At 40.9% G+C, this 26,035-nt stretch overlaps 1 protein-coding gene across 4 annotated transcripts in view; it reads left to right on the forward strand.

Annotated features, from left to right (window-relative positions):
- The window catches only part of Ryr2 (ryanodine receptor 2), a 593,362-nt gene that overhangs the window by 413,973 nt on the left and 153,354 nt on the right, over positions 1 to 26,035 (forward strand). For all 4 annotated transcript variants that reach the window (XM_087591546.1, NM_032078.3, NM_001191043.3 and 1 more), the window contains 14 exon segments: positions 154 to 427; positions 2,655 to 2,769; positions 4,281 to 4,413; positions 5,344 to 5,447; positions 8,611 to 8,746; positions 9,985 to 10,171; positions 12,692 to 12,797; positions 15,367 to 15,487; positions 17,638 to 17,807; positions 19,421 to 19,641; positions 19,790 to 19,880; positions 20,935 to 21,075; positions 21,885 to 22,048; positions 24,105 to 24,183. In XM_087591546.1, the coding sequence (XP_087447672.1) occupies positions 154 to 427; positions 2,655 to 2,769; positions 4,281 to 4,413; positions 5,344 to 5,447; positions 8,611 to 8,746; positions 9,985 to 10,171; positions 12,692 to 12,797; positions 15,367 to 15,487; positions 17,638 to 17,807; positions 19,421 to 19,641; positions 19,790 to 19,880; positions 20,935 to 21,075; positions 21,885 to 22,048; positions 24,105 to 24,183 (2,042 nt within the window).

Here is a 26,035-nt window from a genome sequence, read left to right on the forward strand (position 1 = left end):
AGAATAATAATATTTAAATAACACTTATCAAGACTATTTCAAGCGTTCTTAAAGTGTCGTAACTATTGTGATGCTAATTCGAAGCTCTGAGGTTCTGCAGTTAAAATGTCTAATGTGTATTCTCTAACTACTTGACACAAACCTGCCATGCAGCCAGCCTCCAGCAACTCATTTCTGAGACTATGGTGCGGTGGGCTCAAGAGTCTGTCATCGAGGACCCTGAGCTGGTGAGGGCTATGTTTGTGCTGCTGCACCGGCAGTATGATGGCATTGGGGGTCTCGTTCGAGCACTGCCAAAGACCTACACTATCAACGGCGTCTCTGTGGAGGACACCATCAATCTGCTTGCATCACTTGGTCAGATCCGATCCCTGCTGAGTGTGAGGATGGGCAAAGAAGAAGAGAAGCTGATGATCCGAGGATTAGGGTAAATATGTAGCTGTAGCTGTCTTCCTCTTGTGCATTTCTTCTCAAGTTCGTAATGCCAGGTCACCGATACCGTAACTTTGACTAGATTATGGGATGACATCAAGTATTTTTTCCTAGAGATTAAGCTTTTAAACCAAATCAGAAAATTGCTCACTGTGTCACAGGCAACCTAGTGGAGGGGACTTATCCCTGATGAAAACTGGTTCTTGATTCCCCAGCAGTCACTTACTTCATAGAGCTTCTCAGTTAGGGTTCTGGCCTTGTGAGCTTTCTCCTGCACTGGATGTAGTCTTAGGCAGGTCTTATACAGGCAATCGTGGCTTTTGAGAGTCCCTGTGGTATCCAGAAGACATTTTGCACAGAATGGACTGACATGTACCTTTTCACATTGAACAATACATTAAAAAAGTGACAAAAGATGCTGATATAGTGTTGGCACACAGCAGCTAGGCTATTTTTCAGCCCCTCAATAATGCCCAGTTATATAAAAAAACACATTAAATCTGTGACACTGGCAGATGACCATTTAGCACAGGAGGTAAATAAGAAAGCTGTCTCCATCCATTGGATTCTGGGAAAAGGAGGAGAGGGGGAACCAAGTTCTGAGGATTCAACATCATGAGTTTATATTTCATGAACGTTAGGGGTTAACATTGATGCCTCATCTTGAGGAGTGTGAGTGAAGCCATCATGTTTTCTCCCAGTGATCACAGAAAGGTATTCTAAAGTCAGGGTTCTAATTTAAGAAATCAAAATGGTAATATCACCACTACCACCACCACCATCATCAAAATGTAGATTATATGTGGTTCAAGAGAAAAATGTAGAAAAACTGTAGAGATCTGGAATGTACAGCGGTAGAAGATTCTTAGAAAATTATAATTAGGGCCAGGCATGGAAACATACCTTTAATTCTAGCACTTGCGAGGGAGAGGCAGGTGATATCTGTCAATTTGTGGCCAGCCTGGTCTACATAATGAGACATCATCTCAAACAAAAACAAATAGAACATAATTAGATAAATGTCAGAAAGGTCGAGTATTCCAAGTATTCTGGGGTCTTTTATCAGCATCTAAAGTGTACACCCACACACATAACACATACACATAATGAAGAGAAAAAGACTTTTTTCTCTTGTATAAAACTGAAACACAGTCCAGAGGACTTAAGCGAATCATTACTGATGGCATCGTTATCACTGATATATGTTGTCATCTCGCAGAACAATACTGTGTACTGCTCATGAGCCTAGTAATATTTAAATTTATAAAAATAGACTGGAAGATTGTATTTCACATTCACCATGATGGGTACATGTTGAAAATATACGAGTGCTAATTGTGATATGTTAAAAAGCAGAAAAATCTATGCCAATAAGCAAAGATTATTGGAATAAATCCCTATAATGGAATGAGATTAAGTGTTATTTGGGTCCTAATATTTGAATGTAACCTAAGGAAGCCTCTTATATATGAGAAATGTTTTTTTAATTAAGCTAATGAAAAACAAAGTCTTCTAGGATTTGGAGATTACTTGTTAAATAAACACATTAGCAACAATATGTTCCATTAACAAATAAATTGTTCATTAGTGTTATAAATGAAAATTACTAGGGAATAAAATTCTACTTTTGTGGTTAAAAAAAGATATGCTTCATAAATGCCAATTTACCTTCTTGGAAGCTCATTTGTCTAGAAGAACAACTTAAAATATGTACTGTCAGCAAACCTGTATGTGAATGATACAGGGAAAGAAATGAAAAACAGATTTCAGTGTGTGTGTGTGTGTGTGTGTGTGTGTGTGTGTGTGTGTGTGTGTTTGATAGAGGCAGAGATAGACAGAGACAGAGAGAGATAAAGAAATCTTATTGTTTTGGAGGTAAGAAGAAAATATTGTTAGAAAACTCTTGTGTTGATTGTTGTTTCTGATAGATGTCTACAGTACTTCTTTGTAGTTACAAATAGTGATTGCTTCTGGTTCAGGATAAAGCTCCTTGAGAATACCACAATGTAATATTTTAACCAGAAATGACCTTAGAATCATTCAAAGTTCCACCTGCTGTAGTCTCTTTTATTGTCCATCACAATCAGAGGAGGGGGTCTGTTTGTACTTCTGACTTCACATGCATCCGGTTTCTCTCTCAGAGAGTAAGCATTACATTTAGGCAAGTCACAGACTTCACTGTTTATTAGAAAATAACACTGTTGTAATTGTGTTCTTTCTAGGGATATTATGAATAACAAGGTGTTTTATCAGCATCCCAATCTCATGAGGGCCCTTGGGATGCACGAAACAGTGATGGAAGTCATGGTGAACGTCCTTGGAGGTGGGGAGTCCAAGGTAAACTGAAGCCTTGACTTTAGGAGCCATGTTGCAAAGAAACTACAAGAGTGATTATTTCTTACCTTTATTTAGTGAACTTGTGTTTAAGAAACACTGATATTCTCTCTTCTTCTCTCTTCTTCTCTCTTCTTCTCTCTTCTTCTCTCTTCTCTCTCTTCTTCTCTCTTCTCTCTCTCTCTCTCTCTCTCTCTCTCTCTCTCTCTCTCTCTCTCTCTCTCTCTCTCTCTCATATTCCCGAGTCTAAGAGTTGTAGTTGGCTATTTGATTTTCTTTAATAATTGAGAAAGAAATTTCTATATTGTGCTTTGTCATTTGTTGTCTCCTAAATGAGTCCTCTTAAAGGATATTTAGTGACTTACAAAAAGCATATAAATATTTCAGTATTACATCCCATCTTGTCATAAGTACAAGGTACATACCTATCCTTCAGACTCAACTATGATTCATACAACAGATGGATTCTCTAAATTTCTGAACCAAAATCAATGCTTAGACAGGGTTGTTCTGGAAAGGGTTTGTGGTTAGACTTTAAAGTTAACCTTTTAGTATGTACAATTTCCAATATAGTCTGAAAAACCCAGATCCTTAGGTGGAAGAGCACAGCAAAGTGCTCCATCACTCCATGTAAACCAGCACAATCTCATAACCCGAGATGGAAAGGTCATGCCTGAATTTAAATCACAACATGTGTTCTTTACAGTATGTCTATGCCTAGGTTTTCCCTGCCCCACAGACAGACAGACAGACAGACAGACAGACAGACAGACATATAAAGACCTTTACAATGTATTGAGTTCAGGAAGAAGCATCTAGGGCAGCAGTTCTTGACCCGTGGGTTGCAACCCTAATGGGGCCACAGGGGTTGTATATCAGATAGCCTGCCTATCAGATATTTACACTACAATTCATAACAGAAGCAAAGTTACGGTTATGAGTAGCAATGAAAATAATTTTATGGTGGGGGGTCACCACAACATGAAGGACAGTATTAAAGGGTCACAGCATTAGGGAAGTTGAGAACTTACCCTAGGTGCTGACCAGATGGGCCTTCTGGCCAGAATCTTGGCAAAGAAGTAGTGTCTAGAGCAGGCAGGTTGTGAAGCCCTGGGACATCATCATCAACAACAAGAGTTGATGGTGATAAAAACATCCCATTATGAGACTCCAAGTTCAGTGTATCTTTCCCTCCTGTTCCTACATTTTTAACAACCATATTTTATGAATTGTATAAAACAGAGCCAGAGGGATCATATAGTTTCTCAGGTAGGCACAGACAGTCATGTACCCAGGTAGCATACGTAGCCTTGTCTCTGTAGTCTGGTTCCGTTAATGCAGATGGGTTTGGGTGTCAGACCTGATGTCCAGTGGCTGGAGAACTGTTTGAAGGTTTTCAGTGTCTGAGCTTGGTTTTCATGGGTGCAAATGGGTTGACACTGCCCTTGTGGCCTCACCTTCAGAGCTCAATTCTATTGTTTGTTTCAGCAACTAACCAGGTACTCTTTTTATAGGAAATCACCTTCCCCAAGATGGTGGCCAACTGCTGCCGTTTTCTCTGTTACTTCTGTCGTATAAGTAGGCAGAATCAGAAAGCCATGTTTGATCATCTCAGTTATTTACTGGAAAACAGCAGTGTTGGTCTTGGTAAGTTAATGTATGATATGAATTTAGTCTTTAAAAGAAAAAAATGACCCAGACAGGAGCTTGAGCGATGGCTCATTGGTTTCAAACACTTGCTTCTTCTATAGAGGACTGGTGTTCTGAGCCTAGAACCCATGTTAGGTGACTCACAACTGCTTGTAACTGCACCCTAGACAAAGATACCAATTTTGACTTAAATAGTAGACACATCACTGTTGCATTATCTGACAGAATGAAACTTAAAAGAAGGAAGGGTTTATCTACCTCACACTTTGTGGGTATAAAGTGTTATTGGGAGGAGGGATTGGTGGCTGTGGCCACTGTCTGATATGACAGTATCTAGGATGGTGAGGCTCTTTGCTGATATCTGCGCAAATTAAGAAGCAAGGAGGATGCAGGCAGCACTCAGCTGTCTTTATCTTGTCTTGTTTTGCTTTGTTTTGTTTTAATTCATTCCAGGCCCTCTGCCCATGGAACGGTACCAACCATTTGTAGAGTGGGTCTTCCCATCATTCAGTTCACTCTAAAATTGCATCCTCAGACATGCCCAGAGGTTTGCCACATGAGAAGATTTTTTTATACTGTCTAGTTTATATCAGTTTTAATGATCGTAACACCCAAACACCCAAGTGCATGGTTGCTGTAGTGCATTGTATGTTTTAAGAATCAGAGCAGATCTGAAGTATTCTCATCACTAAACCTGATTAAGACCTTGAAGTCTTGAATGTTCATTTGTGCAACTGAGTTCTATCACAGTCCGCATTTATTTCAGTCACAATAAGCATACACATTTTTTGATTGTCAAAGATCTTACATAGATTTCGTATCATATATATGCTATTTAGGTATGAAGTGTGGGAAAGGTGTGTTTTCTTACACTGTACTCCTAGCTCCAGCACAATCCAGGTATTATTTCCTCTTCGTTTGAATTAGCCTCACCAGCCATGAGAGGTTCAACTCCATTAGACGTGGCCGCAGCGTCAGTGATGGATAACAATGAGCTTGCCCTTGCTCTACGAGAGCCGGATCTGGAGAAGGTGAGCCATGCTCCTATTTGGACTGTACCTTTGGTGGAGTTATCTTGGGCTTACTTCACTACCTGTGATGTAATGAGTTAAATCATACTTGTGGCTATAATTCTGTAATGTCTTATATTTGACATAATCCTGTTCTCCATTCTGGATCAGTAGGTTGGATAAAGATTAAGAAGTTTAGGAGAGTTTGTCTGTCTGTCTTACCATAAATATTTTCTGTGAAATAGGAATCACCTTCCTATGACAGGCATAGTTTTTTCCCATGATATCTGATATTTTATTTAATAATAGAGTTCTAGTTTCCCTAAGGATATTTTCCTCCTCCATTGTATAAATTTTGTATCACATAAACACATATTCATTAAAGTGAGGAAGCCAGTGAAATTGCAAGGCTGGATGTTCCTAAGAATACCTGATCGTGTGAGTTGGTCAGCATGCATGGAATGTTCCCCGAAGCATGGCTGTAGACCTTCCATGTGGCCTTTGGTCCTTCCCCCAGAGTCCCTGTCTCTTGGTCCTCTACAAACATTTATCCTCTTTAAAGGATCCCCTCGTCCTCTTCTCAGGGCTGCCCAATGGTTTCCTGTGTCACTCAGTGTGGAAGCTCCCATAGCCTCCCACTCCCCTACCCCTTCTCTTTGTTCCAGCCACACAGATCTCACTATGACTGATCATCCCAGAATATGTACCTGTCACATCTCCTCCAAGTCCTGCTATGTAAAGTTGGAAGCTTATGCTGCTTTGCCTCTTCTTATCTTTATGGCTTTATTTTCTTTCATTGAAAGTATATAATACTTGCATATCATGTCTATGTAGATAAATGGAATTTCATTTGGTTTTTAACTTATGTGATCACTTGTTTATACACATACACACATATACATTTACATGTACACAATATATATTTATTCATACCACATTTAACAGGAAACACTTTCTGAGAAATGCAGTTAGATAGCATCTTTGTGATACAAACATCATAGAATGTTCCTGCCCCCAAACAAGGCATCTTTGGTATCTCTACAGGCTTTGGGTACCATGATCATACATGAGCTCCATCACCAGTTGACACTGCAGGTTAAAAATTGTTGTACTTATATATTTGTAAAAATACACTCCCTACTGGTATTGTTCCTGGTGATATCAGCATTTTTGCAAATGCTTGCTCAGCTTCAGAAAAGGTGTTGGCACTGGGGGACACCTGCATGGACTGGTTGCAAGCGTAAGGCCGTGAGCTTTTCCCTAGTATCCTGCCATGTCAGATCAGCGTCATGAAGCTTCACGTCCCTGGCTTAAGGAGAAGACTTTACTTCTATATTTTACTAACCCCTTAAAATAGTATCAGGACCTTTGATAATACCAAATATAAAAGGAGGATGTAGGGTAAGTGGACACCCCAGCCAGGGTGCTGTTGATTCAATGTGGCACAGTGAGTCTAGAAAGCCTCCTAACAGTTTATTACTTTAAACATGTACTCTCTACATGAACTGTACACACAGTCTTTACATTCCTAGGGGTTTGCTCAAGGGAAAGGAATCCATCATAGCCCACAGCTACATCACTGTGCAAATTGATAAGGGGAGCTGTGGACTATCCATCCACATGCAATAGATTGCCATTCAGCAATACAAAAGAATTCAGTGTTAACCGATGCAGCAGTGGGAACAAGTTTTGAATCATCATATCACATAACAGAAGTCAGATAGAGGAAGGTACATGCCACACAATTCCGTTTATGGATATTACTGAAAATATAAGCTAATTTGTATTGAGAGAAAGCAGTTCATCTGGGGCTAGAAACTTACAGAATAAGCAGCTACAATGAGCACAGGGTACCATGGAAGGAGGATGGAATGATGTTGGGTACATTGAAGTACCTCAAGGAGGCCATTCTCTTGAACATCACTTGCCTCAATGCTACAGACATAAGAGTTGTAGCTATAACATTTATTTTTTAAGCTTGACAGAACTCTGCCAAGTTATCCCTGTCACCATTGGCTGTGGCTTCTTTGGGGATGGATTTCTTTTTACATCATAATCCCTCATGAAATGTTATACACTATTATCGTGCCTATGAAATGAAGTATCTTAAAAAATAAACCAAGAGGCCATTTTTTTTTCATGTGTGAATTTCAACAGCACTAAAAAGTGCCACTGCCAAAAGGCAGACTGAGTGTCTCCCATCCAAGATGCTTGGAGGCCATTGTAATTCAGATGTGAGCATTTTCTCGATTATGAAAAGTTACCCCCTCCCAACACACACACAATAAAATACCTGATTCAGTGTTCCCAGGCTGCCTGCCTTTTGAAAGTCACCTATCATCTGAGGCCAGATATAGACTTTTCTATTTGTGACTTCATGTCAACACTCAAAGTGTTTTAGATTTCACAGCTTTTGGGATCTTAGATTTTTTTGATTGAAAAGAGTCAGTGTACAGCTCAAGTTTTGTGGACACTGACACCAATGCAAGGAGCATAAATAACTTCCTCAAGGTGATGCACCCCGTGAGTGAGACATGTCTGGTCAGAGCTGGGGAGACGCACCTCTAAGTTAGTCCCACTCCACTTAAGCCCCTTCTCTTAACTGTCCTGTCATCGAATGGGTGAATTATTTGAAGGCAATTCTATCAAAGATGCCTTTGCATCTCAGAAGGCAGTTCCTGTGTTCAGATGGTTTATAGTCCGTTCCTTATCAGGTGAGTTGTAGGAGGACCCACTCAGGTGGTTTTGAATTGGGCCAGAGGTCATTAGACATTCAGGGATGGGCCGGATAATATGGTACTCGTATGCAAAGGTCTTGAGTATATGGCATGGAATTCAAGAACATTATTTTCTCATAGAATGGATGACTACAGATACTTTTAATAGGGCTGGAGAAATGGTTCATTGGATAAGAGTGGTTGCTGTTCTTCTAGAGGACTCAAGTTCTGTTTCTAGCACTCACATCAAATAGTTGGGGATGGCTGCCTACAACTCTAGCTCCAGGAGATCCAATTCTGTCTTTTGGCCTCACTGGGCACCTACACTCATACACACTTACATATGTATACACAAATAAATGAAATGCATGTGTTTCAAACCACCCTGGATAATCGCATTCACCAAACTTAGCAGAGCATGTTTGTTCCAAGTGAAGGCTAACCCCTTGCTCATCTTTTATTTGTAGGTGGTTCGCTATCTGGCCGGCTGTGGTCTGCAGAGCTGCCAGATGCTGGTGTCTAAGGGTTACCCAGACATTGGGTGGAATCCAGTTGAAGGAGAACGATATCTTGACTTTCTCAGATTTGCCGTCTTCTGTAATGGTAGGACACAACTACCAGCAGATTTATAAAACTGTGAAAACACGGTTCTGAGGCTGGGCAGATTGCTTAATGGTTAGGATCACTTATCTGCCCCTGTAGAAGACCCAAGTTCAGTTCCCCACACCCATATGAGATAGTTTACAACTGCCTGTAACTCCAGCTCTAAGAGATCTGACATCCTCTTGTGGTCTCTTTAGGAACCTGTGCTTACATGTGCACACATTCATGTATATATGAAAAATTTAAAGCAAAAATTAATATTGTTAATGAAAAGAAAGTAAGGATTCATCATAGCATTTCATGAAGAAAGAATATAAGAAATTAAACATTTTATTTAATAATATTTATTCTACAGAAGTAACATACATTTTTTTAATGTGGGTCATATTTTTATTGTTTAACTTCAAATCTGTTATTCACCTTCTGGATTTTTGCAATTGGGTCTTAAGGGTTAGGATTACAATATCCTCTCCTTTAAAAAAATAGTTTATTTCTGTAATGTTTTGCTTTACTTGGAAAATATTATCAAAGAAAGTACCTTCTATTGTTTAGTGTGCACATCTGTCCCTTTCATCACTGCTGTGTCAGAATCCCTGACAGTGGCTCCCTGAGGGAGGAACTTAATCAGCCCATCACTTCAGGAAAGGTGGCTTCAATGGCTTTGTCCATGGTTGGTAGGAGCTTGCCTTGCAGCTTCATGGGTGGAACCAACCAGGAAGAATGAAAGCTAAGATAGAGCTCAAGGTAGAATTTCATGGCCCTCACTGACAGCCTTAATAGCCAGCTAGGGCCCAAGTCCCAGTCATCTTTCACAGTCTCCTAAGACAGCAGTGTCTGTTGGGTACCGGTATCCAGACATGCAAGTCTCTGAGGACCATCTGGCATGTAGAGCATAACAATACATAGACATTGTGATGTGGGCTAAGTATTAAATTTATGGGCCAGCGAGATGGCTCAGTGGGTAAAGTGCTTACCACAAAGCCTGGCTATGTGAGTTCTATCCCTGAAACCCATATGGTAGAAAAGAGAAATAATTCCTGTAAGTTGTTTGTTTTCAAGCTTTCGTGTGTCATGTGACCTAACCACTCCACTCCCCCAATAAGTTAATGTAATTTGAAAGTGGAATTTACTATTATAATATATTTCTAAGGTATATCTGTTTCTTTAAATGAGAAATGTTTATGACATATGGTCCCCAGAAAGCCTATATTTTGTTCATATTCCTCTTTTGACTTCAGGGGAGAGTGTGGAAGAGAATGCAAATGTTGTGGTGAGGTTGCTCATCCGGAGACCGGAGTGCTTTGGCCCTGCCTTGAGAGGAGAAGGTGGTAATGGTCTCCTTGCAGCCATGGAAGAAGCCATAAAAATAGCTGAGGATCCTTCTAGAGATGGCCCCTCTCCAACCAGTGGATCCAGCAAAACCCTGTAGGTCTACTTGCAAACCCTCAGCAAATGAGATCACCCCATTAAGGTTGACAATGTATAGATGACATTTTGTTACTTACTGTTTCACTGTGTGTCACTGAAGAGTGCCCATCTTGAAAAATGAATTTCTTAGAGGAGTGGGGAGTTGGCTGTTGGGATAGACTGAATGAATCAGGAAATAAGCTGGAGACATTGTGTGGATGTAGGACATGCATCTAGTAGGTATTTTCGGGTTAACTAAAGAACACAGTTCAGAACCGGGTATCCTTGACATTGGGGTATAATGTAGACCTCTACAAAGTGTCAACACTTATAGATCATAGCTTGGCCATATCTGTACAGTATAGATGATTGGAGGTGAGTGTGTGTGTGTGTGTGTGTGTGTGTGTTGTGTGTGTGTGTGTGTGTGTACAGGGGCCAGAGGGAGCTATTGGTTGTCTTACTCTGTTACTTTTTAACCTCATTCTCTGAGACAGAGCCACTCACTGAATTAGGAACTAGACTGGCAGCTCACAAGCCCTAGGAAACCTTACTGAATTGGCTCCTCCCCCAACCCTGTGGTGAGAAGCATGCATGACCATGCCTGAATTTTTATGTGGGTCCTGGTGATTTGAACTGAGGTCTTTATGCTTGTGATGTAAGCTCTCTTTCCCCTGGAACCATTCATCCAGCCTCCCAATATGAGTTTCTGTAGCACTTACAATATTATTAGATAAAGAGACATTTAGTAAGGAAATGGGGAACTCATTTTCCAAGTATGATAGTAATAGCAAGGAAAACAGATGCAATTCAGAGGAGCAGAATGCTTGGTTAATGTACTGGGGAGAGATGTGTGTCAGAAGACACTGATGCTAGTCTAGTAGGTCTGAAAGGTAATGCAGATGGACATGTTTTTAATCTGTTGAGGTAAATCTCTGAGGGGGTCATGCACCTACACCATTAGTGCAATTGTGAAGACAAAACATAGAGCTCAAAGGGAACAGACTTGCAATAAGGGAACCCTATTTCTTCCACAGGTAGAGGAAGCACAGACCTTAAATGTTTACCACTTAGTCATAGATGGTTAATGCAGTTCTTAGCTGTGTTTACCAAGAGAAATACATACTGGGAGCTCAGAAAACATGATAATGCTAGCCTGTGTACACACAAAGGCGTAAGACCTTCTGCGTGTACCTACAAGGCAACTCACTTCACTCTGTAGACTCACTCTCCTTTTGTTTTAAAAAAGGATTTATTTGTTTAATGTATATGAATACACTGTAGATGTCTTCAGACACACTGGAAGAGGGCATCAGATCCTATTACAGATGGTTGTGAGCCATCATGTGGTTGCTGAGAAATGAACTAAGGACCTCTGAAAGAACAGTCAGCGCTCTTAACCATTGAGCCATCTCTCCAGCCCCACTCTGCCGACTCTTGAGTCCAGTTGAGGATGCCTCCTTCAAGATGGAAGGATGTGGGCCCCTAGGGCTGTCTACATTTGCATTCTATCAGCCAGATAATGAGTGTTTTCAGAAAGAGAACCTTGAGGAGGTAGAGAAAGAAACAACTAGATTGTCTGTGATTAATGGAGTGAGGGTAAGGTTATTGGTATCATAGGTGAATACATGAAGTAACACTTATAAATGTTACTCTCAGCCAAGCAATATACATGGGGTCTGACATATGTTATCATCCATGATGTCTTTGGTTAGCCTTTCTCTACTTGAGTGCTACTTGGAAAAGCACTCATAAACTTACTTGACAATAGTCTTTCCAACATCTTTTGTTACTATGCGGTCTGTCATTAGAAATGAGTGCAATGCACATATATATATGTATGCCACATATGTGTATACATGTTGTATATGTATATGTATTTCTTTAGATGTTGTCTAAAAGCATTAAGGGACTATTCGGAAGGAGGCAGCGATGGGAGGATGACTATGAGAAAAGGACAATATTGCAAATATGAAACTATCACAACAGAAAGTCATTTTGTACACCAGCTCAAAATTAACAGAGAAAAACAAAACCAACCAAACAAGAAAACAAAGAAACATACAGAAAGCAAGGAGCTGCTGAGATGGTTTGGTGGTTAAGAGCTATTCTTCTAGAGCCCTCTTGTGTTTGGTTCTCAGTACTCACATCAAGCAGCTCACAACTGCACGCAGTTCATGTTTCAGGGATCTGACACCTTCTGTTTGTGCACACACACACACACACACACACACACACACACACACAAATGCAAATACTCATGAACTAAAAAGAACATTACATCGTTCAGACTGAAAAGAATCCATCAGATGAGCGACACTCTGCCTATTGTCCCCCTGCTTATCCCGAGGCAGGAATTTTAACATGCCCTTGCAATGTGCTCCCAGTAAATAGAGTCCCAATTCTGATCCTTAATGCCTTGTTATTTCCTTTGAAAAACTTATCCCTGGCATTTCTGAGAAGCATGAATGTATTCTGAGAAGGCTATCACTGCAACTTCATTTACTGTCTCCTTTTTTGGGGGACCGATTCCCCCGAAAGTGATGCGGAAGAGGAGGAAGACGACACCATCCACATGGGGAACGCAATCATGACCTTCTACGCAGCTTTGATTGACCTGCTTGGTCGCTGTGCTCCTGAAATGCATGTGAGTCTGTTTGGAGGCTTGAGGGCAGCAATCTCGATGCAGTCATCAGTGTCAAACATCGTGGTGGCAGGGCTCGCAGCAGCATCCCGAACAAGTAATATTCATGCTCCATTAAAAATAATTGCTGCGGCCTAACTGCTGAACAAATGTTTGTTTAGTTGGAAATGTCCCATTGGCTGTAAAAATTAGTAATGAGATTGTCAGTACTAGTCGTTAATAGAATATGTAGTCACCCATATGTCTTTAAAACTCATGTGCCCTCCTTGCCTTTGAAGAAGAGAATATGCTTTCCCTACACAGTTTCCTCTTCTTCTCTCATGGAAATCCACTGTTTTCACCAATCATTGATTCCTTTTAGAGAATGCTTATTTCTCCTCGAGTACAGCTGGGCAATATTGATTTCAAAACTGTAAGGCAGCCATAGTTGTTGAGAGACTATATGGTAGCAGTTCTGTTGTGTCCTGACACACTGATTTCACAGCAGTCCCTTGGTCTTCTGGTTCATAGAAGTCCTTTACCCCCTCTTCTGCACTATTCCCCAAGGCTTGAGTATAAGGCTTGTGTTACAAATGTCCAGTTTGGGGCTGGGGACTCCAGAGTCACCTACTCTCTGCACTGTGACCAGCTATAGTTCTCAACAACAGCTTCCAGGCTGCTGAAGCTGAACTCTTAGCTGTGGAACCACAGCCAGTTAATGGCTATTAGGAGAAGAAGAGATATTCTTTGGGAACTGCCAAGTAGGTTTCCCATGTCTTTGTGGATGGCCCTGCACCCATGCACAGCACAAATTTGGTTAGGTGGGTTCTTAATTCTTTAAGGAGATGTGTATCTGTGAATGGGATGTGTTGGAGGGATCAGAGGGAGTTTGCAGAATGGAATCAGGGGTGGATATGATTGGCACATTATAAGCATGTCTTAGTCAGGGTTTGTATTCCTGCATAAAGCATCATGACCAAGAAGCATGTTGGGGAGGAAAGGGTTTATTTAGCTTACACTTCCACATTGCTGTTCATCACCAAAGGAAGTCAGGACTGGAACTCACACAAGGTAGGAACCTGGAAGCAGGAGCTGATGCAGAGGCCATGGAGGGATGTTACTTACTGGCTTGCTTCCCCTGGCTTGCTCAGCTTGCTTTCTCATAGAACCCAGGACTACCAGCCCAGGTACAGCACCACCCACAATAGTCCTTTACACCATTGATCACTAATTGAGAAAATGTCTTATAGTTGGATCTCATAGAGGCATTTCCTAAAGGGAGGCTTCTTTCTTTGTGATAACTCCAGCTTGTGTCAAGTTGACACACAAAACCAGCCAGTAAAAAAGAACGTATGAAATGTTAAAAAAAATGAACTAACCCTCAAGTCGGTTTTTGAGATGGAGTAACATGAAGCCAGAGTGGATGGCTTGCAATGTAGTTCATTTCCCTGCCCTGGATACCTATGTTAGTTTTCAGTTCTTTAAAGGCCTTTCCTTTAAACTCCTATGTAAAATAAACCTATGCGATGTTCTCTTTTGTTGAAACTGGAGAAGAACCACAGAATAGAGCAGTTAGAATAGTAGAAAACCTGGAATCATTTTTTTTTCAAACTCATCCTCTGCTTCTCGCATGATTTTTCATTTTGGTAACTGAGAAGGATGATAGAAGATGTGTGTGTGTGTGTGCTGGACATGGTTGCAGACAGAAACATGGACGTTGCTCACACAGCGTACCTTTGCCTGTCTCAATGAAAAGATCAGAGGAGCTAAGAGACAGATTATGATACATAGACACTTTGGGTGTGATTGTCATGTCCCTCTTAAGGCTCTGGGAATGGCTAAAGCCGACCAGTGAGGGCTCACTGTGCCCACCTTGCCCCTGCTGAAGTTCTGCCATATTTACAGTCATTAGCTGAGCCCTCCACTAGGCCTTTAATGTCCCTCACTTTTCCTGCCTTGTGGTGAACGTAACTGGTCCTGGCTCTAGAGATTGGTGGCTTATTTAAGAAACCTATCGAGATGCTTAACTGTTGTGATCCACTGGCTCCATGGAAACTTCCTCACCTAGGAGTTTTAAATGGAGTGTCAGGATTCATGTAAACGGACCCCCTCCTCCAAGAACAGGACGGAATATGTGCGGATATAAGTTAATTCCTTGGACAAGAAAGAAGCTAAACACATAATTAATATTCTCTTTTTTCAATGGCTCAGGATGGTGGCTGTCTTATTGTGTTATTTCTCTAGTTATTGGCAGGTATATGTAATTTTATGTGCCATTATTCACAGACTTATCTGGTTGTCAGTTTGTTCTGGTACCCCAAACGTTATAAAGAAAGTATAAACCTTATTGGAAAACAGGTGGCCTAGACTGAAGTGTATATAATCCAGTGTTTCTTCATGTTTATGGGAACTATAAGCTGTGATTGGCTGCCTGTATGCCGGAGAGGGCAGTATCTGAGAGAGCGCTAGCTTTATGCATGTGCAAGGCGGACGATTGCCTTATATGTGGATTCTCACAGTTTAAATTTTCTAACAAAGCTACACATAGAGTCCATGACTACTTCTCAGCTTGCTTTCTCCTCTTCCTGTTTAGTTGATTCATGCTGGAAAGGGAGAAGCCATCCGAATCAGGTCTATTTTGCGATCCCTGATTCCATTGGGAGACTTGGTGGGTGTAATCAGCATTGCATTTCAGATGCCAACAATAGCCAAAGGTAAGACCAGCATCCATCCTGTGCACTGCGTAGAGCTGGGAGGACAGTACTTTGTGAAAATCTCATCAGTGCTTAGCATCCTCTCTCCCACCTCCATCCAGTCAGGCGCTTGCTCCCTGATAGGAGTGGGCAGGTTCTTACTGCACTGTGTCCTGTGTGTTTGAGGAGGTGGTGATAGTAGAATAGAAGTGGTAGCACATTAGTAGGCTTTAAACCTCAGGCAGTTGTGATTATATTAAAATCAATGCCCATAGAGCATCCAAATTCAATCCCTGGGACCCATGGTAGAACACATAAAATCACATTATATTTATGAGGCAGATTGTGTATTTGTGATGTCAGGTAACTACCATCATCTCCCTGGTCATGTTAGACTAGTCCCCCTTTCATGAGTTTCTTCTCACAGCACTTCAGAAAAGTTCCCAGAGGGAGTAAAACCACAAAGCAAGTGGTATCATAATGAAGCCCCTTGGAGAATGCAGACCCCTCGTTGGTCATCATATGTGGGGAGATATCCTGGCACATAAGGTTTTGATACAGTGAGAGCAACCAATCTTCATTCTGAAGAATGAGAAGGGGGCATCTGACCCTGAGGAGGCACAGTCACAAGATTTCCAGACTGCCTCCTCCCTATCTGTCTTTGAGACTAGTCAAGATCCCATGGTTGGTTTCATACCAGGGATCAGACAACCTCTGTTTTAAAACCTGATGCTTCATCATGGAGGCAGGAAATAAGTTCTTAAAGTAGCCTGTGTAGACAGATGCAGGGTCTGAGCTGTCTTCTAGAAATCTCTAATTCTCATCAGAGTTAAACACTACAAACTATTTTCTTACAATATAAAGCAGAGATAATATTAGATGTCTTTATACTATGACCATGAACCAATGAGTATCAATTTTGAATTTTAAATATTACTTGTTCATTGGCTCCAAGTGAAAAGCTATTTGGGTCTGGTGATGGTCACATGTCCTCCTTCCCTGGTTCTATTTCCTTCAACATTACATCTGTGTGGAAAAACTCTGTGATGCCATTCATTGACTCCTATTGTTTGCTACCAGGACCAGTTTGACATAATTACCTTATGATCTAATAGGGAGCAGTTGGCTCCCCATGATTTTAAGTTGGCACACAGTCCCATAATTCTTCATACTAATGCTCTCCAACCTCTGAACTTAAAGAATTATTATAAGGGATGCATTGGCCTACATGGGCTTCAAGCATTGGGTATTGAGAGAGAAAATGGCATGACTCTCATATGTTGTGGTTAATGCAGTCTGTTTCATATGAAATCCAGGCTGGTTTCATTGTGTTGACTTGTCTATCACTTTATGCTTATTGTGTGACTATATTCCCTATTATGCTATTTCATTCATAATTATAATCATCCTGAGCCATAGAAAGATACCCTAATTATCACATAAGTTTAAAGGGATGTGCCCTTGACAAGAGGAGAAGAATGTGCTCCTATCTATCTATCTATCTATCTATCTATCTATCTATCTATCTATCTATCTATCTATCTACCTACCTACCTACCTACCTACCTACCTACCTACCTACCTACCTATCTATCTATCTATCTATCTATCTATCTATCTATCTATCTATCTATCTATCTATCTATCTATCTATCTATCTATCTATTGATCTATCTATCTTTCTATCTATATACCTAGGTTTTTTGAGACATGGTTTTTCTGTGTTACATCCCTGGATGTCCTGGAACTCACTTGTAGAACAGGCTGGCCTCTAACTCATAGACATTCACCTGTCTCTGCCTACCGAGTGCTGGGATTAAAAGCATGTGCCACCAGGCTTGGCCTATACTTATATTTAACTTTTCATGGTATCCATGCCACAGTTTAGCAGGTCTATTTGATGCCTTGTCCCATTCTTGGCATCTGCCAGATACTATTCCTTTACAAATATGAAGTGAACAGAAGCCCAAATGGCATCTAAATGACCTTGAGTTCAAGCTGCACTGCCCTAGTTCACCGCCATGCACACAACTATGTGAGGGGAGTCAAACAGGAAGACATTTCATTAATATAGTTTATTTAAAACATGACATGGTTGGCAAAAAGCCAAATGCCGTCAACGCACATATGGCCAGGCCATTGACACCAACATGTCCCCTTCTCTCTTGTAGATGGGAAGGTGGTGGAGCCTGACATGTCCGCGGGGTTTTGCCCAGATCACAAGGCAGCCATGGTTTTGTTCCTTGACAGGGTCTATGGAATTGAGGTGCAAGATTTCCTCCTCCATCTCCTTGAGGTTGGCTTTCTGCCAGATCTTCGCGCTGCTGCCTCTCTAGACACGGTATGGTATGAGAAGTGAACTTGTACCCTTCACTCTGAGGTCTACGTCTATGGGCTCACTCATGCACTCATTTAAAACCAGTATTTACTGCGCACCTGTGTTGGTTTCAGGCAAGCAGTGAGTAAAGAGAAAATCAAAGAGACCTTATCTAAAGGAAATTCATTAACTAGTAAAAACTACCTGCCCCAGAGGGCTGGCAAGAAATCTGATACGGTGCAATGGGAAACAAGAGGTTCATCTATCTCTGCTTAAGTTGGGAGGTCATAGGGATATCTATTAGATGTCTGTTCATTATCTTATTTGTCCTAGATATATAGAGATGGCTCACTTGATAAAGTCCTTGTTACTTAAACACGAAGACCTTAGATTATCCTTAAACCCAAGTAAAAAACCCTGGTGTGTGTGTGTGTGTGTGTGTGTGTGTGTGTGTGTGTGTGTGTGTGTGTGTGTGTAAAATCTAAGTACTGGATGGTAGAGCCAGCATGATTCCTGGAAATTATTGGCTAGCTAGTCTAATTATTCAGAAAGCTTTAAATTCAGTCAGAAATCCTATCTTAAAAAAATAAGGTAAAGAGAGATTAAAGAAGACATCTGACAGTGACTGCTTGCCTCACCCACCCACACACACGTGCTTACAGACATATACACATGAATAGATATGTATGAAAAATAAATAATATTTATATAAATAAATGTGCCCACATGCCTTTGCCGTTTGGTGAAAGTAGTATCAAGGCAGTTGAATGGTCACTATAATTTGTCAGTTACAGCGACACCCTGGCTTATCATTCTCTTAAATACTCATTGGGTAGCATCTGCCTTGTATGTTAGGTGGCCCATGGAGGATCTGCTATTACTGGCATCAGGCTGGTCTGAACCATGGGGGAATAAAATGGAACACCAGATTCCATCCAAAGCGTCCTAACTCATTCACTTATCAACTAAGTGAGCCCCATTTGATCTTAGATCTTGAGTAGAGAAATTCATGGCAGCAAAATCATAAAAACAAAATGGAAGTTCCATCTCCATTGACATTCTGAATCAAGTAGAACTGTCAACATAGTGAGACTGTGGACTCCTGATGATTGACACTTGTAGACCTGAGTAGACGTATGAATGACATTCGTCAGCTGAGTTCAGAATGCACGTACAGATCTGAGATCAGTTATGCAAACACGTTCTTTTCCATCTCTTCTGCCAACAAGGAAGTCCTCACTGGCATCTGCCATTATCACCCATCACACTGCAGTCTGAGTCTTTTCAGAGCTAGCCTCGCTACAGCTCAAACTCACAATATCCCTCTAGAACTCCTTTATGTATCTTGAGGTTGGATAGACCTCTTTACTAACTTCAGAGTTACCATCACAGATATTGGCAGAGATGATCTTGATATTAGCAGGGTATCTTGATCTTGGATTTCCAAAGCCTTTGAGAAGATAGATGATGTTGTGTTTACTTCAATCAACTGTTGATGATTTTAAGTGGTGAAGAGCAACTCAGGACTGCATTTCCAGATGTCCATGCTGTTGTTGTTTCCAGACAGAGAGATTGGCAAGCAATGCATTGAGTTTTCTGCTGATCACGTAAGGCTGTGTCCTCTTGTTCCTCTCTAGGCTGCACTAAGTGCTACAGACATGGCCTTGGCCCTCAATCGGTACCTCTGCACAGCTGTCCTGCCTTTGTTAACGAGATGTGCTCCCCTGTTTGCTGGAACAGAGCACCATGCTTCCCTCATTGACTCTCTGCTACACACTGTATATAGACTCTCTAAGGGATGTTCCCTCACCAAAGCTCAGCGGGACTCCATAGAAGTGTGCCTGCTCTCTATATGTGGGTAAGTGGGTGACCATTTGAGCCAATTTTCTCCGTGGCATGGTCCTTTGAGATTAACATGAAAATCTTGAGTCATTTATATATCCAAAATTAAATTTATTGTCCGATATGTGAATGTGTGAGTCTTGAGGTTTGCCTTGTTCCAACAGCCAACTGCGACCTTCTATGATGCAGCACCTACTCCGAAGGCTGGTGTTTGATGTCCCACTGCTGAACGAGCACGCAAAGATGCCTCTAAAGGTGAGCATGAGAAAGCATTGGCACTCGGTCCCCAGCTCTGAAAAAAAGAACCAAAAAAAAAAAAAAAAAAAAAAAGAAAGCATTGGCACCACCTGGTCCCTGTGTTCTTGGGCTGACTTCTCATTACTAATTGTGTGTGTGTGTGTGTGTGTGTGTGTGTGTGTGTGTGTGTGTGTGTGTGTGTGTGAGAGAGAGAGAGAGAGAGAGAGAGAGAGAGAGAGAGAGAGAGACCTATAAATAAGCAATGCAGGATCATAAATTCTCTAACTCTATAAACTCGGCAGATATAGATCATAAACAAATGCTACTAAATAACTGAAAGATCTGTTCATAATATGACCAAAGACTGCACCTGTAGGTACCAAACCAATGTAGAGTCATTTTCAGAGTTTACTCATAGAATTGAAGGTCTGACATCATCATAATAGATAGGTAAATCAGAGGAAACACAAATACCCACAGAAGCAAGGTTCCCATTCAGTATGTCTGGATTCTAAGAGATAATTTTGTAGGAAGTCCAGGAGAGAACAGTTCACATAATTGCAAGTAAATGAAATTAAAGGACACAGAACTCTGGGGGATATTAACATCTAAATAACTTCAAAAAGAATACTGTTCAAGATACCTTAATTATATGTCTATGTGGGTGGGTGTGTACATGTAAGTACAGTAAGAATCGAGGCCAGAAGAGGGCAATAGATCACCTGGAAGTAGAATTATACATGTTTGTGAGCTCCCTGATGTAGGTGCTGGGAACCAAACGTGAGTTTCTTACAAGAGCTGAAAATGCTCTTACCTACTGAGCCCTCTCTCTAGCCTGCCTCAAGCTACATCTTCAAAGTTGAACATTTGGTCCTCACATTGTATTGTAATCAGTGCCTGATTTGAAAGAAACATAGAATTCAGGTAATTTTGTTCTCCAAATATTCACATGGGGCTGAGAGTTTCTCTGCCATGAACCTTATACCATAGCATGCAGAATGCCACGGAAGAGGAATGAAAACATTAAAAAGATGTTTTAGCTTGACAGCTGTATGACCACTTTCCCATGCAGCTGCTGACCAATCATTATGAAAGATGCTGGAAATATTACTGCCTACCTGGAGGGTGGAGCAACTTTGGTGCTGCCTCGGAAGAAGAACTTCATTTATCAAGAAAATTATTTTGGGGCATTTTTGATGCTTTGTCTCAAAAGGTAATTGAAGATCTGGGGGGGGGGGATTTGTTTGTATTGATGAAGCAACAAAAAGTCTCAGGTTTTCTGTAAGATGGTGGGTTAATGTGTTTACTAATCATGCCCTGAATAGGGTCAGGTTTGATGGTGAATACCTATATTCTCAACATTGAGGATGCTGAGGCAGGAGGATTTCAGATTCGAGGACAACATGAGCTCCAGTTGGGTCTCAGTTCTAGGATGTGATCCTGTTTCAACAAAGCAAAACAAAGTGGAAAGTTACCTACGTTTGTTTTCCTCCTTTCTTAATAGTGCATGTTGAGAATACTTTATCCATCAATATTTAGTAATCAATATTGTTACATATTCTTTGTGATCTTAACACTGTTTCTGAGATTAAAGTAGTAGAGAAATGTAGGAAGTCAGGCATGTGGTTGGTTGATGTTAGTGATAGAATACCCTGACATAAAAGAAGTTAGAGGAAGAAAAGCTTTGTTTCATTTTATAGTTCCAGAAGCCATTTAGTCCGAGCAGAGAAGGTGTAGCAGCCAGAGTGAGACCTGCAGAGTAGTCAGGAAATTAGTGAAAGGGAGGTAGACAAGAGATGGGGAGATAGGGGGACACACACACACACACACACACACACACACACACACACACACGACCTTCCACCAAGGTTCTACCTTTTAAAGGTTTTATGACTTTCCAAAAATAGTGTCCCCAATCAGGAATGAAGTTTTAAACGCACGAGCCTATGGTGTTATTTATCAACAAGCAACAATAGGACTTACATAGACAATAGTTTTCTATTGTTTCTCTTCTCTTCCCAGAAATACGAACAAGAACTTTTCAAACTGGCCCTGCCTTGCCTGAGTGCAGTTGCGGGAGCTTTACCTCCAGACTACATGGAGTCAAACTATGTCAGTATGATGGAAAAACAGTCATCCATGGACTCTGAAGGGAACTTTAACCCACAACCTGTTGATACCTCAAAGTATGGACTCTTTCTCTTGCAGCAGATTTTTATTGTAAATGATGTGTGAAGTCTGAAATTGAATAAGGTACTGAAGTGAACTTTCTCTGGTACATGCCCTCTTTGAGTAGGAGTCCCTTGAATTTATCAGATGGCAGTAAAAATAATGGTGACTATACCAATATCGGAAATAGATGTGTGCCTTCTAGGGTACTCTGTGAGAAGACATCTCAGTGGATAGCCACATTATAATATCCAGAAGGAGGAGACCCAACAAAGGACATGAGCATTTTTTCAATTTAGTTGCAAATTTAACTGAAATGTGTATCGGTAGTCACAGTCCATCCCTGCCTTGCTTCTTTAACTGAGGTTAGTTCCAAACTGTTCCTGTTCCTGAGAGTGACAAGATCATTTCACCCATCACAGCAAGTTGGACAGGACCAATCTCCATTGACAATATCACACACCACAAAGAGATGAAAGGAATATCAAGTTGGTGCTAAGAACTAAGCATATAGTCAGATGTGGACAGAATCGAAAGCCTTAAGTAAACATCAAATATATGATCTCTTCCAAACTTCATACATGCATTTGCTTTCCTAAGTTGTACAAGTGAGCTACACGGGTGCTTCATGTATTTGAAGTTCAAGTAGGACCACAACTCCGAATTTGCAAGGAAAACTGCCTCTTCTCTGTAGTTTTATGGTTCACGGTAACTTGGCAAGACTACTTAGCAAGATAGTCACGTGCCGGTTATTAACCAGCCCTTCTGAATCAGACTGAGACAGAACCTTGAGGCTTCAGAGCAGCACCCAGCTAATTTAGCAACACAAACCAATCAGAATATCAATCCAAGTGATGTGTCACTAATCTAAGAATGTCTTTAAAGTATACTTGCTTGCTATGACAAGACAGTCCCATGAGAAAAGAGTCCACTCCTGAGTGTTTGGATTATGTGCTTGGTCCTTTGTATTTCTTTCAAAGTAAGTCACCAAAACATCACAGGCTTACAGTTTGCATTGGTAAGTCTCTGGTCTGTTCACATACAGAATAATCCAGGGTTCTCAGAAGAGCAACATCATGCTTTGGTTGTTGATTAATGGAATCCAATCAACTAACAAGTGCATGCTAATTTATTCAATCTTGTTTCCTAGGGAAATTCTTCATTTTAGGTTTACATGGTGGTTTGAGTAATTTCTACCTGAGTATGATTTTTTTTTAAATATTGCTTCTTGAGTTACTAACTGATAATTTTGTTGGCAAAAATAAAAAAATCATCTCATTATGTGGGATTTTATTTAGAACTTAATTCTTGAAGTTAACTGTTCTAGTAAGTTATATTTATTACGGAGTGGAATGTGTATTTAATTCTCTCTCCATAGATACATTTGATATTCACAAGTCGTAACATTTATGAGCAGACCCATTCAACAATTTCACATGCTGGACATGAATGGAATAAATATTCATTGAAATAAGGGAATCAAGAATAAATATTGTCAAATAATAAAGCATACATCTGTCAGTAACTTTACCCTGTAGCACAAATTAGTAACTTTATAATGTTTTCCATATGGAGGACTACTATCATGTCTTAATATATAACTAATTATATGAAATTAACTTAGAAATGCAACAGATCAAAAATCAGCGGCACTGTTCATTCACAGTTGAACAAACACAGTTTAAAAAGACAGAATCGCTCCAAAGGAAAAGTATAAAAGAAAAGCATGTTTTCAGACTTACCGAGTAAGTCTGTTTTACATTTGGTTTCCTGTTCTTATATAATCCAATGTCTTCATCTTTGAATAAATTTTAACTAACATGTATCTTATACCTTTATCTTTTATATTAACACAATAAGCAACGTCTCAGGTTGACATGGGTAGAACCTGATCTGCTTGACTTACATCGTTTGGAAATGTGTAGAAGCAGTCATCTGTTACAATAGTTTTTTTAAAAAAAACAGTTATGAGTGAATGGAATCTGAGAATTATTCATCTGTGAGTAAATACGAATGCAATTGCCTGTAAATTCTGTAAAAACACCAAACTCTTTTCCTTTACTTTCCTTGTAGCATTACAATTCCCGAGAAGCTGGAATACTTCATTAACAAGTATGCGGAGCATTCCCATGATAAATGGTCTATGGACAAGGTAAAGCTTGCAAGTGCTGTCTTACCGTCCAAGGCTGCCCCTGTGAATGACCGTGTGTTGCTTTATATTACCCAATTTAGCCAGATTCCTCTTTGCATGTGTACAGTGTATGTTTCTGTGTGTGCATTTCTGTTCATTTATAAACATAAATGGGTGATGTGGTCATAGGTTGACTTGATTGATTGTATCAGTCTATTTTTTCCCTTTGAGACAGGGTCCTCAGTGACTCTAAAACTTGCCATTTCAGCTTGATGCATCTGCCCATCCTCTCTGCCCCAAGTGCACCACCATGTCATATTTGTACTCACTAAGCCACACTCCAACCCCAAACTTTCTCTTTTAAAGAGTTAGTAGACATTTAGTTACAAACTGTCCATGTTCCTACTTAGCTCATTTCTTCACATGTTAGCATTTCTAAAGATCAAGTCATTAAACTTTGAGTATCATTTCTTAACGTGTATTTGTGTGTGGGGTTTTAGGGGAAAGTGGTGACTCGGCATTAAAATGTTACCTTTAGCTAAGCAGTCGTGGTGCATGCCTCCAATCCCAGCACTCCGGAGGCAGAGGCAGAGGCAGAGGCAGAGGCAGAGGCAGAGGCAGAGGCAGAGGCAGAGGCAACGGCAGAGGCAGAGGCAGAGGCAGAGGCAGAGGCAACGGCAGAGGCAGAGGCAGAGGCAGAGGCAGAGGCAGAGGCAGAGGCAGAGGCAGAGGCAGAGGCAGAGGCAGAGGCAGAGGCAGAGGGGCAGAGGGGCAGAGAGGCAGAGAGGCAGAGAGGCAGAGAGGCAGAGAGGCAGAGAGAGAGGCAGAGAGAGAGGCAGAGAGAGGCAGAGAGAGGCAGAGAGAGAGGCAGAGAGAGGCAGAGAGAGGCAGAGAGGCAGAGAGGCAGAGAGGCAGAGGCAGAGGCAGAGGCAGAGGCAGAGGCAGGTGAATGTCTATGAGTTTGATGCCAGCCTAGTCTACAGAAAGAGAGTTCCAGGATACTCAAGGCTACATAAAGAAACCCTGCCTCAGGGAAAAAAAACCTTTTAACCAAACTCTGGTTTTTATAGGTAGTTTTATATTTGGTGAACAATACTGAAAATTCATGTGTGTGTGTGTGTGTGTGTGCGCATGAAAGGGCCAGAGGTTGATGTTAGATATCTTCTTCCCTATTTTAGCATTTGAGACAAGGTTTTTTCCTGAGATCAGAGTTTACTGATCAGTCAGACTGGCCAGGGGCCTCCAGGATTCCTCTTGCCTCTGCCCTCACAAGTGCTGGAGTTATAGACATGTGCTAGCTACCACACCCAGTTTTTTCTATTTGTTTGGGGGATCTAAACTTGGATCTTCATGTTGTACAGCAAGTACTTTACCCACCCCCTTAAAGGGGCATCTTCCCACCCCATGAAGTCTTAAGCTTTAGGACTTTTCCACTTTCTATAACATATGTCCAAGCAGGTCTGTATAGTTTATTAAAAGTAGAACACATCTATTAAAATGTATCTCCAAGGAAAACAGTACAATGAGAAAACCTAAGGAGTTGCAAATGTTCTCATTTCAGTTGAGTTTAGTTTCACTTTGACAGAGAAATCGAGTTGACACGGTACAACAACCCAACATATACATGTGCAGCCTGCAAGTGAAAAGCAGACAGTGAATGACTCAAAGGATGCTCATGTCTGGAGATAAGCCAGTGGTATGGCAAGTCCCTTTCCTAGTGTGATGTCTATTGCTTCGGTAAGCACCATGACCGGAAGCAACATGGGAAGGAAGGGGTTTACTTGACCTATATATCCTGATCATAGTTGACCACTGAGAGGAGACAGGAAGGAATTTAAGCAGGAGCAGAGGCAGGAACCATGGAGGAACACTT

The sequence above is a fragment of the Rattus norvegicus genome, chromosome 17 (assembly GCF_021556685.1).
Source record: "Rattus norvegicus strain SHRSP/BbbUtx chromosome 17, alternate assembly SHRSP_T2T, whole genome shotgun sequence".
NCBI classification, from domain to species: domain Eukaryota; kingdom Metazoa; phylum Chordata; class Mammalia; order Rodentia; family Muridae; genus Rattus; species Rattus norvegicus.